The 13,797-nt window shown below is 45.7% G+C and overlaps 1 protein-coding gene across 1 annotated transcript; it reads right to left on the bottom strand.

Moving 5' to 3' along the window:
- Positions 1-7,638: 7,638 nt before the first annotated feature.
- LOC119267006 (F-box protein PP2-B10-like) lies at positions 7,639-10,013 on the bottom strand. Its single transcript, XM_037548298.1, has 2 exons — positions 9,372-10,013; positions 7,639-8,243 (listed from the first exon to the last, which is right to left on the bottom strand). The coding sequence occupies exons 1-2, from the start codon at positions 9,851-9,853 to the stop codon at positions 7,808-7,810; spliced, it is 918 nt and encodes a 305-aa protein (XP_037404195.1). The 5' UTR covers positions 9,854-10,013; the 3' UTR covers positions 7,639-7,807.
- Positions 10,014-13,797: the final 3,784 nt, after the last annotated feature.

Raw genomic sequence — 13,797 nt, 5'->3', positions numbered from 1 at the left:
TCTTTCGAGAGAAACTTTTCCTCGAGAAAGAACCCGATTCTAGAAACAATCCCTTATTGCTTTCGAATCTGAGACAGGAGGTATACCCAACTGTTTTGGGTGTCCTATGAAGATGCATTTATCCGCTTTGGGTTCGAGCTTATCAGCCTGAAACTTTTTCACATAAGCGTCGCAGCCCCAAACTTTTAAGAAATGACAGCTTAGGTTTCTCTAAACCATAGTTCATACGGTGTCATCTCATCGGAATTACGTGGTGCCCTATTTAAAGTGAATGTGGTTGTCTCTAATGCCTAACCCATAAACTATCGTGGTAATTCGATAAGAGACATCATGGTATGCATCATATCCAATAGGGTGCAGTTATGATGTTCGGACACCCCATCACACTATGGTGTTCCAGGCTGTATTAGTTGTGAAACAATTTCCACAAAGTCTTAATTCTGTGCCAAACTCGTAATTCAAATATTCATCTCTATGATCATATCATAGATCTTTTATCCTCTTGTCATGACGATCTTTCAACTTCACCCTGAAATTACTTGAACCTTTCAATAATTCAGACTCGTGATTCATCAAGTAAATATACTCAACATCTACTCAAATCATCTGTGAAGTAAGAACATAACGATATCCACTACATGCCTCAGCACTCATTGGATTGCACACATCAAAATGTATTACTTCCAACAAGTTGCTTTCTAGTTCCATTTTACTGAAAACGAGGCTTTCAGTCATCTTGCCCATGTGGTATGATTTGCATGTCTCAAGTGATTCAAAATCAAGTGAGTCCAAACGGTCCATTTGCATGGAGTTTCTTCATGCATATACACCAATAGACATGGTTCGCATGTCTCAAACCTTTCAAAAACGAGTGAGCCCAAAGATCCATCAACATGGAGCTTCTTCATGCGTTTTATACCGATATGACTTAAGTGGCAGTGCCACAAGTAGGTGGTACTATCATTACTATCTTATATCTTTTGGCATGAACATGTGTATCACTATGATCGAGATTCAATGAACCATTCATTTTAGGTGCAAGACCATTGAAGGTATTATTCAAATAAACAGAGTAACCATTATTCTCCTTAAATGAATAACCGTATTGCGATAGACATAATCCAGTCATGTCTATGCTCAACGCAAACACCAAATAACAATTATTTAGGTTTTAATACCAATCTCGATGGTAGAGGGAGCGTACGATATTTGATCAACCTTGGAAATACTTCCAACACATATCGTCATCTCACCTTTAGCTAGTCTCCGTTTATTCCGTAGCTTTTATTTCGAGTTACTAACACTTAGCAACTGAACCGGTATCTAATACCCTGGTGCTACTAGGAGTACTAGTAAAGTACACATTAACACAATGTATATCCAATATACTTCTATCGACCTTGCCAGCCTTCTCATCTACCAAATATCTAGGGTAATTCTGCTCCAGTGGCTGTTCCCCTTATTACAGAAGCACTTAGTCTCGGGTTTGGGTTCAACCTTGGGTTTCTTCACTAGAGCAGCAGCTGAATTGCCGTTTCATGAAGTATCCCTTCTTGCCCTTGCCCTTCTTGAAACTAGTGGTTTCACCAACCATCAACAATTGATGCTCCTTCTTGATTTCTACTTTTGTGGTGTCAAACATCGCGAATATCTCAAGGATCATCATATATGTCCCTGATATATTATAGTTCATCACGAAGCTCTAGCAGCTTGGTGGTAATGACTTCGGAGAAACATCACTATCTTATCTGGAAGATCAACTCCCACTTGATTCAAATGATTGTTTTACTCAGACAATCTGAGCACTAGCTCAACAATTGAGCTTTTCTCCTCAGTTTGCAGGCTGAGAAAATCGTGGAGGTCTTATACCTCTTGACGTGGGCACGAGCCTAAAATCCCAATTTCAGCCCTCAAAACATCTCATATGTTTTGCGACGTTTTAAAAACGTCTTCGGTGCCTCAACTCTAAACCGTTCAACTGAACTATCACGTAGTTATCAAAACGTGTATGTCAGATGTTCGCAACATCCACAGACGACGTTCGAGGTTCAGCACACTGAGCGGTGCATTAAGGACATAAGCCTTCTAAGAAGCAATGAGGACAATCCTCAGTTTACGGACCTAGTCCGCATAATTGCTACTATCAACTTTCAACTAAAATTTTCTCTAGGAACATATCTAAACAGTAGAACTAAAGCGCGAGCTACGACACAATTTGCAAAATCCTTTTGACTATGTTCAGGATAAACAAGTTCATCTTATGAACTCCCACTCAGATAGACATCCCTCTAGTCATCTAAGTGATTACATGATCCGAGTCAATTAGGCCGTGTTCGATCATCACGTGAGACAGACTAGTCAACATCGGTGAACATCTTCATGTTGATCGTATCTTCTATACGACTCATGCTCGACCTTTCGGTCTTCTGTGTTCCGAGGCCATGTCTGTACATGCTAGGCTCGTCAAGTCAACCTAAGTGTTTGCATGTGTAAATCTGTCTTACAACCGTTGTATGTGAACGTTGGAATCTATCACACCCGATCATCACATGGTGCTTAGAAACGAACGAACTGTCGCAACGGTGCACAGTTAGGGGGAACACTTTCTTGAAATTTTAACGAGGGATCATCTTATTTACTACCGTCATTCTAAGCAAATAAGATGTATAAACATGATAAACATCACATGCAATCAAATAGTGACATGATATGGCCAATATCATATAGCTCCTTTTGATCTCCATCTTCGGGGCTCCATGATCATCATCGTCACCGGCATGACACCATGATCTCCATCATCGTGTCTTCATGAAGTTGTCTCGCCAACTATTACTTCTACTTCTACAGCTAACGGTTAGCAATAAAGTAAAGTAATTACATGACATTTAAGTTGACACGCAGGTCATAACTAAATAAAGACAACTCCTATGGCTCCTGCCGGTTGTCATACTCATCGACATGCAAGTCGTGATTCCTTTTACAAGAACATGATCATCTCATACATCACATATATCATTCATCACATCCTTTGGCCATATCACATCACATAGCATACCCTGCAAAAACAAGTTAGACGTCCTCTAATTGTTGTTTGCATGTTTTACGTGGCTGCTAAGGGTTTCTAGCAAGAACGTTTCTTACCTACGCAAAAACTACAACGTGATATGCCAATTGCTATTTACCCTTCATGAGGACCCTTTTCATCGAATCCGATCCGACTAAAGTGGGAGAGACAGACACCCGCTAGCCACCTTATGCAACTAGTGCATGTCAGTCGGTGGAACCAGTCTCACGTAAGAGTACGTGTAAGGTCGGTCCGGGCCGCTTCATCCCACGATGCCGCCGAATCAAGATAAGACTAGTAACGGCAAGCATATTGAACAAAATCAACGCCCACAACTACCTTGTGTTCTACTCGTGCATAGAAACTACGCATAGACCTAGCTCATGATGCCACTGTTGGGGAACGTAGCATAAATTCAAAATTTTCCTACGTGTCACCAAGATCTATCTATGGAGTCATCTAGCAACGAGGGAGGAGTGGATCCACATACCCTTGTAGATCGCGCGCGGAAGCATTCAAGAGAACGGGGTTGATGGAGTCGTACTCGTCGTGATCCAAATCACCGATGATCCTAGCGCCGAACGGACGGCACCTCCGCGTTCAACACACGTACGGAGCAGCGACGTCTCCTCCTTCTTGATCCAGCAAGGGGGGAGAAGAGGTTGATGGAGATCCAACAACACGACGGCGTGGTGGTGGAAGTAGCGGGATTCCAACAGGGCTTCGCCAAGCGCTGCGGGAGGAGGGAGATGTGTCATGGGAGGGAGAGGGAGGCGCCAGGGCTTATGTATGGCTGCCCTCCCTTTCCCCCACTATATATAGGGCCAAGGGAGAGGGGGGGGGCGCAGCCTTGGCCCTTCCTCCAAGGAAGGGTGCGGCCAAGGGAGGAGTCCCTCCTCCCCAAGGCACCTCGGAGGTGCCTTCCCCCTTTAGGACTCTTCCTTTCCCTCTTCTCTTGGCACATGGGCCTCTTGGGGCTGGTGCCCTTGGCCCATATAGGCCAAGGCGCACCCCCTACAGCCCATGTGCCCCCCCGGGGCAGGTGGCCCCACCCGGTGGACCCCCGGGACCCTTCCGGTGGTCCCGGTACAATACCGGTGACCCCGAAACTTGTCCCGATGGCCGAAATAGCACTTCCTATATATAATTCTTTACCTCCGGACCATTCCGGAACTCCTCGTGACGTCCGGGATCTCATCCGGGACTCCGAACAACTTTTGGGTTACCTCATACTAATATCTCTATAACCCTAGCGTCACCGAACCTTAAGTGTGTAGACCCTACGGGTTCGGGAGACATGCAGACATGACCGAGATGACTCTCCGGTCAATAACCAACAGCGGGATCTGGATACCCATGTTGGCTCCCACATGTTCCACGATGATCTCATCGGATGAACCACGATGTCAAGGACTTAATCAATCTCGTATACAATTCCCTTTGTCTAGCGGTACGATACTTGCCCGAGATTCGATCGTCGGTATCCCGATACCTTGTTCAATCTTGTTACCGGCAAGTCTCTTTTACTCGTTCCGTAACACATCATCCCGTGATCAACTCCTTGATCACATTGTGCACATTATGATGATGTCCTAGCGAGTGGGCCCAGAGATACCTCTCCGTCACACGGAGTGACAAATCCCAGTCTCGATTCGTGCCAACCCAACAGACACTTTCGAAGATACCCGTAGTGCACCTTTATAGTCACCCAATTACGTTGTGACGTTTGGTACACCCAAAGCACTCCTACGGTATCTGGGAGTTGCACAATCTCATGGTCTAAGGAAATGATACTTGACATTAGAAAAGCTTTAGCATATGAACTACATGATCTTGTGCTAGGCTTAGGATTGGGTCTTGTCCATCACATCATTCTCCTAATGATGTGATCCCGTTATCAATGACATCCAATGTCCATGGTCAAGAAACCGTAAACATCTATTGATCAACGAGCTAGTCAACTAGAGGCTCACTAGGGACATGGTGTTGTCTATGTATCCACACATGTATCTGAGTTTCTTATCAATACAATTCTAGCATGGATAATAAATTATCATGAACAAGGAAATATAATAATAACTAATTTATTATTGCCTCTAGGGCATATTTCCAACAGAACTCCTAGCACCAGCTCGCATGCGAGCAATTCAAGAGGAATTGGCGGCATTCTTTCTTGACCAAGTGATCACTGAAGACGGAGAATACTATGTGGACCATGAGTCCGTATGATTATATTTGTAAGAGATAATTATTGTATATATGTAGCCGGTAGTGTCGGATAGATATACGAGAACTTGTTGTTCGACCAATCTCTCGGAGAAGGAGAGGTGGTCGATATCACTTCTCTCTGTATGCATATATGTTCATGAGGATCTTCTGTTTCCTTCGTTTGCTTACTAGCTAACTAGCGTGTCTAGTCCTCTCTATACATATGTATAGTACGTAGCGTCGACCAAGCACGGACGTAAGAGAGGACACTTCTCTCTATTAATTATAGCTAGCTAACACAATATATGAAACACCTAAATTAACCCCCCAAAACCCCCAACTCCCCCCCCTTTCAAAAAAACCCCAGCCACAGAAATGCTGACGCGTGGATGCCTATTGGTCCCGGTTGGTGCCACCAACCGGGACTAAAGGGTCTCCTGCCTGGGCTCTGCGCACTGCCCACGTGGAGGCCCATCAGTCCCGGTTCTGGATTGAACTGGGACTAAAGGTACAGGGCATTAGTACCGACACTTTAGTCTCGGTTCAGGAACCGAGACTAAAGGCCCTTACGAACCGGGACTATAGGCCCTTTTTCTACCAGTGAAGGTCCGTCCTTAGTGGAGAACTCAGACAGTCCCATACCTGAACTATGACCGGTACAATACGTTTGCCGTCGTGACACCAATATAGATGGACAGAATATGACATGGGGCTGGATCAGCTATATAGGATCACTGAAATATCAGCCAAGACAATAAACCCATGCCTTTACATGAGTTCCTCTCGTATCAGACTTTCCATCAACAAATGGATCATCAAGGACAACATGTCCTTCAACAAATGGATTATCAAGGACAACATGTCCTCAAATAAAACAGGAATCAACAAAGGATAAATAAGATTCAAGGTCTAGCAACATAATCAGAACGATGATCACAGGAGACAACAATAAGATAGGATTCAAGGAGTTAGCAAAGTAACCACTTGCCTCGGATAATATGATTTGTCCTTTAGAATAATATTTTGCTAGAAGATGAAACTCCAATACTCCATCATCTTTGTATAGAATCTGACGAACACTCATATACTAATATTCTTCTGACGTATGGCTCCGTTCTTCCCTCCAGCAGCATCTACACGATCTATATATCTTCAAACATGGACGCATGCATACTTATATTCTTCATCTCTCTTCTCTTCGCTCTCTCTCCGCTGGTATGCTCTATTTCTCTCATGCTCCCACTCTTGGTGATGAGGATGTGCAAAACGAGTAGCAGCAGCTATTTATAGATGGTGAGCCCAGAGTGAACTCAGCCGAGCTGTTCTTGAAGCACACGATCATCTGGACTCTACCTATTACGTGGCAAGCATGCATTGGTCTACATGGAGAACCTGGTAAAAGATCAAGCCGCAATGGCCTTTGACCCTTGCCCCTTGACCCTTCGAACTGCTGCCCCTTTTGCTTGTGCAAAAGCCAAACAAACCTGACCACTATACAAAACCTCCACGTAGAAATTTCTTGGTCCTAAATATCTAAGGGTGCTGCCAGCACAACCTAGCTTCATCTAGTACCAGGCCACGTTGGCCCTCTCATGCATAGGATTTTACTTAGCTTTGTAAGCATAGTACATACGTGTGCATTCTCATCATTACATGCATGCACATCTTCTAGTATTTGGCCATCTTCTCATTACTAGCTAGCCTCTACTACCCACTAATTTGTATTACTTTGCATGCTAATGCCATAACGTGAGTGCATGGATGCTAGTCTATGTGCACATATACATACTTACTTAGTGTGTAATTATATCCATTTAATATTTTATGCATGCAAAAATTACAGTTCTATTTTAATCACTTGAATCAATAATCTAGCATATCTTATTTTCCCAATATTTTCTGTTAAACAATAATAGAAATTTAATTAATCATCTTAATTTAAATTAATAACCCAAAAATATGGGTTATTACAGGTATTACTCGTAGACTCTAGAGTACATGGGATCATTACATGAATATGTTTGTTAACCGTAAAGAGTGCATGGTACCATTAATTCACTCCTCGGTCCATAGGGATCAAACCCTAAGTTTGACACATGTGTCTCATAAAGGCAGGATATTCTTTCATATTCAAGTGGGAGGCGAGGTTTTCATCGGTAGAGAGACTTCGTCAGCCTCTAGACCCGTTAGGTAACTCTTTCAAATGTGCTCATAGAGATAAGTGCATTCATATGAGTAAGTGTTTGAGCGTGTATATGAGCGTATACGCCCATGCCATGTTCGTAAAAAAATGTCTCTGATGCAATGCAGAAAAGTAAGAAGAATAAGCCTCTGATATCACTAGTTAAGACACTGGACACTCAAAATAAAGTTGCTCAAATTACTATTCACAAACTGCACGCAAACCGCGTGCTAGCTCATCGACTGATGTACCGGCATTCAGCGCAGAGTGCAAACGACATACACATCCGTATTCTTTTTCACGGGTATGTACACATCCGTATTAACTTGAGGTCATCTCCGACATCGATTTGATCATAGGGGCCTGAACTCGACGCCTTCCACGACGAGCCCACGCTTGTGGTACCACCCCAGCATCTCAAAGCTCACCGCCACCTCCTCCCCCGCCACTGCCTCGTTGCCGGTGCGCAGCCGCCCCATCTCTATCTCCCACCACCCGTCGCCGCGCAGCGCAGGCCCCCTCACGTCGACGCCGTCCGTACCTTTCCCGCCTCTGAACCTGCGTGCCTCGGCGGCGTCGGGGCGGAGGCACACGGTATGGCGGGATGGGGCACTGCCGCCCACGCTAATCGTTGTCTCCTGGTCCGGGAAGCTCAGGCCGCGGTGGGCGTCCGTGGTGACGAAGACAAGGTACGCTGCATAGGCGGTGGCCGGCGTCAGCGCGGCTGTGGGGAGCCGGCCGTAGATGTCCAGGCACGTGCAGTCCTCCAGCTGGGCCACGTCCGCGAACCTGATATATTTATAGGGCAGAGATTATTGCAAATTTTACAATCAAATCCATTTGGGTGCGCGGAATGATTTCTTCAGCAGATAAAGAATTCAAGATCAAACTCCATACTGTAGTAATTTTTTAACTTCTTGTGGCGATGCAACAATGAGCACCTCTCTCTATGTACAGGAAGTTAACAAATAACGTATATACGCAAAAAAAGAAGCTAACAAATAACGTAAAAAGCATTGCTAACCATTTGAATCAGTGACACTTAGTCAGTCAGTCAAAGTTTATTAGAGATGATTTGTACTTATGTAGAACAACAAATCAGACACAAATGGAGAAAGCGCGTGGTATAAGCAAGCTGCTTATTTTCTCAAAAAGAAAGCCAGCGAGCTAATAATACTATAATAGTCAATATCAGCACAAGGACACTACTGGTAGTATCACAATTTAATAATCTTATAATAGAATGGCAAACTTGCCGGCAACGATCCACGTCGATCATGTGATGCACACAGCTAGGATACGATTACCAATGAATAGTGTATCGGTGGTATTGGTGGCTCTGACTCTGAGTTTGTACCATTAAAAATCTTTGTAACTGTTTCTTCCCTAACTTAATGAATCAACACGCAAAGCTCTGGAAAAAAAATTCGTCCACGGCGACGTGCGCAAGTTGACGAGTGATCAACTGGTGATGGATGCCAAATTATTTGGGGAGTCGTCGGGTGCGGTGGCCTGTGGAGTTGACTTTGTAAGTAGATCGTAGCCACACGCACGCGCATGGACTTGCTTAATTAATCCTGCCCGGCAACGGTGATTTCTGCCTTCTACGACGCTGTCGGAGAAAACGATTGCATAGTTTCTTTTTAAGATGATGGCATAGTTTGTGGACGTGAATTTCCGAACAAGTCTCACCGTTGGACTTGGCTGCAGCCTGGTTTGAAGGAAATGAAATAGGCATAACGACACAAGAGAAGATTCAGGCATGCATGGTAGACTAGTAATTGGTGTGTTTGTGTTCTACTAGTAGTAGATTAGCAACCAATTAAAGTTAAAGATGGCAATCGAGTTCGTAGATCGGGAGTAGTGAGGAGAAAGGAGCAGAATCTAACAAGGATGGACGTGGATGTTTGTACGTACCTGGAGAGCCGGTGGGGCGTCCACCTCCAGCTGAACTCGCCGTCCTCCCACGGCAGGCTGAGCCTCCTCGCCGACAGCGCCACGCACTTGGCCCCGCTCCCCCTGGCCAGCCACACCGCCATGCCGCCGCCGTCCACCAGCACGGCCGCGTCGGTGAGCCCGAGGAAGGCCTCCTTCTTGCTCGAGCCCGACGGCGACGCCGCCCCCGCCGTGGAGCCGGAGCGCGAGAGAGGGAGGCTCCGCGCCGGCGCCTGGTGCAGCTGGAGGATGGCGCGGTAGTCCGGCGGGAGGAAGCGCGCCCAGACGACGTCCGACTCGGCCGCGTCGCGGAAGCAGGGCGACACGGCGGCGCAGCGGCACGCGTCCCGCGGGGAGGTGAGCGCGAGCACGTACGCCACGCACGCCTCCGGGAGGTCGCACAACCGCGTCGTGTCCTCCTCCGTCGCCGCCGCCGTCGCCATGCCGGCTCCGAGAAAGCCCATCGTAAGCGGCTATAGTACCCTGAAGATCGGGAGTTGAGAAAGCAGCGGGACCTCTATGTGTGTATGCGTTGTGTGGCCAGGAAGGACCTGGGTGTGCATATATACTACCGTACCGTACGGCGCAATGGCAGTGGGGCACCGAGAGTCAGTCAAGACAACAAGGCGACGACGAAAAGGAGCAGCCGTTCCTCTCCGTGCACCGATCGAGGCGCCGGGGCCAGCGGGTTATATGTTGCCGTGAGCCGACCACGTCCATGGCCACCCGGCCGCATGCGTGGAGGACGACGTACACCCTGTGTTTGCCCTTCCGAATGTATTACAGAGCCCCTTAAACATAATAAAAAAAATATCAGGATCTCTAGATCACTGAGTGACCACTACCACTGGCAGAACGAGGCGTCGACGCGTCACTGTCGTTGCTCCCCTATCTATTCCTGCTTGACCTTGTCGATGACAGACGGAAAGTCTTCGTACACGAGCCCCTAAGGGACAAGCGCTTTGGCGTGGTTTTAGTTGTTGAACCCTTAAATAGATCTAAAACAACTAACATCAAATCTCGTCGTCGCCCGCACCCACAACAAAAAACCCTAACGTTGCCGCCCCAATATGACGGCAGAAATCTACGCTAGAACTCCATTGACTATGTCTAGATGAACGGTTTCAAGGAGGAACAGAGTCCGGAAGGCAAACTTAAAAAAAAAGCGTCGCCATCTGCCTAAGCATGACACCTACGAGGACTAAAAAAGTTAATCTAGGCTACTAGGCGGAGCAAAGGCACACAGATCCCTCTCCTCGTCATCGACGGCCGGAGCGGCAGGCAGATGAGATGCGAATCCATGGGCTCGTCAGCAAAGCCTGAAGAAGAGAGTTTGTCTAAGAAAATATTAGAAAACGCTTCAAGAAAAAGTCTCTACTGCAGCTTATCTAAGGAATATTCGGGTTATTATTGGATGTATAAGGATTACGTAAGGCTGCGTAAAAAGTTATGTAGGTGTAGTATTATCGACCAATTAATTAGTGTTCATCGCAGTTCTTGCCAAGGAAGCGAGGATGGATGATTGGGCGGTGAGATACCTGGTATTCCACGCAAAAGATTCCGGCAAAAGCGTCAACCCCGCAATTGTCTCGAGAAGATTCATTGGCTCACTCGGTTGGTAGTAGCAACCACGGGGTTCCTTTCATCCGAGAGCCAAAGTGTAGACCGGAATCCAACGGCCCGCACCTCGCCATTCACACTAGAGAACCGTATGAAATTTGCAAATTGGGATTTGTGTAAGCAAACGATTTGACTGCAAGTATAATACAGGTTGTTTCATGGCCTCCTCCCATCAAACACAAGGCAACGTACGAACGAATTTGTCACGCGTCATTCAAGAAAAACGTGTTGGTATAATACAAGTTCTTTTCTTTTTGCGGGTGATATAATACAAGTTCATTAGTTGCGTGACAGAGAGCATGATGTTTATTCTAAAAGGATTAGGTGAATGGTGTATCATCGAGACAACATTTCCCTAACCTTGAACTCGGCGTCCCAATAATAAGAAAAGAAAAGAAGAAACTTGAGCAATATTTTTTTTCCCATTTCAAATTAAACGCATGTAAAGTGGTCCATAAGAAATCATATGATTTTCACTTTCTAGTCCTGCGAATTATTGTTATTTTGAAGGAAAAGTCTTACAAATTATTCAAACTAATTATATAGGAAGTAAGAAACACAATCTTCCAAAATTCATGTAAAACTCCTTTGAACCAAAGAGGCTCTGCGTCACAATATATTGAAGAAGTCTCTTTCTCCATTTATCGCACCTTGACATTCTTCAACGTTAGACATTTAAAAAATGTCAAGATCAAGTACAGGACGCCAATTTTTTTCGCATAGAGAATCATAGCAAGGAAAAACTACCCACACACGTAACAAAGACATCATCAATCACTGACAGGGAATTTAGCCGCCAAGATGACGGAAACATCTACTACAACAACAGCAACAAAAAAAAAATTCAAAAGTACGCCAATGGCATATCATATTTTTATAGAAGAAAGAGAGCATATTTACAAGAAGTGTATCTCGACTGCGTACATTCAATCAAACACAAGACGCCAACACTCACACCTACTATGACAAAACCTAGGCTACCCTCTCACAAAACGTTGTAGGCCACTAACACCACCTGCCGCCTGCTGCCAATCTGCCACCTCCACTAGAATTGTCGTGGTGAGCTCCAAGGGTCTCTTTTGCTGCTCCGTTTTGTTAAACACCCTCGCGTTTCTCTGCTTCCATAAGGACCATGTAACTGCTATGACAATGGTGTCGAAACCTCTTCTATCGGCCTTGTGGAATTTCCTTCTCTCTTTGAGCCACCATTCTATAGTCATATCTGTAGGAAGGGGGTCCTAGACATTGATCCGGGGCATGTCCCAGACATTGCACCGTACCTCACGGGCGTACGAGCATCATGTGAGGATGTGGTCTGTGTTATCCTCGTCCTGCAGACAAGTATAACACGCCGAAGTCTCATCCTGCAAGCCATGCCTCACACGCCGATCCGGTGTCCAGATCCTGTACTACATAGCCAACCACGCAAAGATTTTGCACTTAAGTGGCGCCCAGCTCCTCCAAATGCATGTGGCCATCAGAGATTTAGTCCAGCCCAAGCCCGAACATATCCTTCTGTAAATGTATTTAGCCGAGTACTGTCCTGTTGCCGTGCAAGTCGAGGTGAAAACATCCCGCTCATCCGGGTTTCTATGCACCGTGGCAAGTGTGTGGCATAGATGCATACATTGTATTTGCGCCATGAAGGTGACTTGAGGTTGGCAATCCTCCGTCCATCTGTCGTGTAGGAGGGCTTGCTGCACCGTCCGTGTGTTGATGACTCTCTTCTGCACGGTATCCAGCAACAGGGGCGCAATGTCATCCACTACGAAGCCGTCAATCCATCTATCGCGCCAAAACTGCACTTTGTCTCCCTTGCCAACACTAATCTGCACAAAGCTGTCAAACACGTCCCTCACCATTGTATCTTCGATCATCAAAAGCCCCTGCCAGGGCCTGTGTGGCTCCGTTCTCCTGAGCCATTCCCATCTAACTCTTAGAGCGAGTGATTATAATCTTAGGTTCTAAATACCAAGACCTCCAAAACATTTCAGCATGCATATATTATCCCAAGCGACTAGGCATTGCCCTCCATTCACCTTGTCTTTCCCTGCCCCAAAAAATGATGTCCACTTGTTGATATCCTCAAGGACCAATGCCGAGGCATCTGCGATCATAAGATGATGTATAGGCCTAGCGGATATGACAGATTGTACTAGGATTAATCGTCCAGGACGTTGGATCAACCCCATCTGCCAAGCTGGCACGAAACGTCGTACTTTGTCCAATATTGGCTGCCACTCAGCCCGGGTCAAATTGTTCATCGCAAGCTGTAGACCAAGGTACCGACATGGAAATTCCGCGATGTCACATTGTAGTAGCTTGGCCACCCTCTGTTCCCTCTCATCACAATTGCAGAAGATTTCTGGTAGTTCACCCGTAGACCCGATGCCTCTCCAAAGGCTTGCAAAGATATATTTACGAACTCAAGGTCCAACTTGATTGGCTTGATAAACAAGGCAACATCATCCGCGTATATTGATAGTCTTTGCACAGCCGTAATGCCAGGAAATTGGCTCATCACCCCCATGTCCATGGCTTTCTGTACGAGCGCCGTCAGCACATCCATCTGAAGGAAATATGCCCTAGAGGCAATAATAAAGTTATTATTTATTTCCTTATATCATGATAAATGTTTAGTATTCATGATAGAATTGTATTAACCGGAAACTTAGTACATGTGTGAATACATAGACAAACTAAGTGTCACTAGTATGCCTCTACTTGACTAGCTCGTTAATCAAAGATGGTTAAGTTTCCTAGCCATGGACAAGAGTTGTCATTTGAT

The sequence above is a fragment of the Triticum dicoccoides genome, chromosome 3A (assembly GCF_002162155.2).
Source record: "Triticum dicoccoides isolate Atlit2015 ecotype Zavitan chromosome 3A, WEW_v2.0, whole genome shotgun sequence".
NCBI lineage: Eukaryota > Viridiplantae > Streptophyta > Magnoliopsida > Poales > Poaceae > Triticum > Triticum dicoccoides.
The sequence above is the reverse complement of the archived record's forward strand: the minus strand, read 5'-3'. Positions and strand labels throughout refer to the sequence as shown.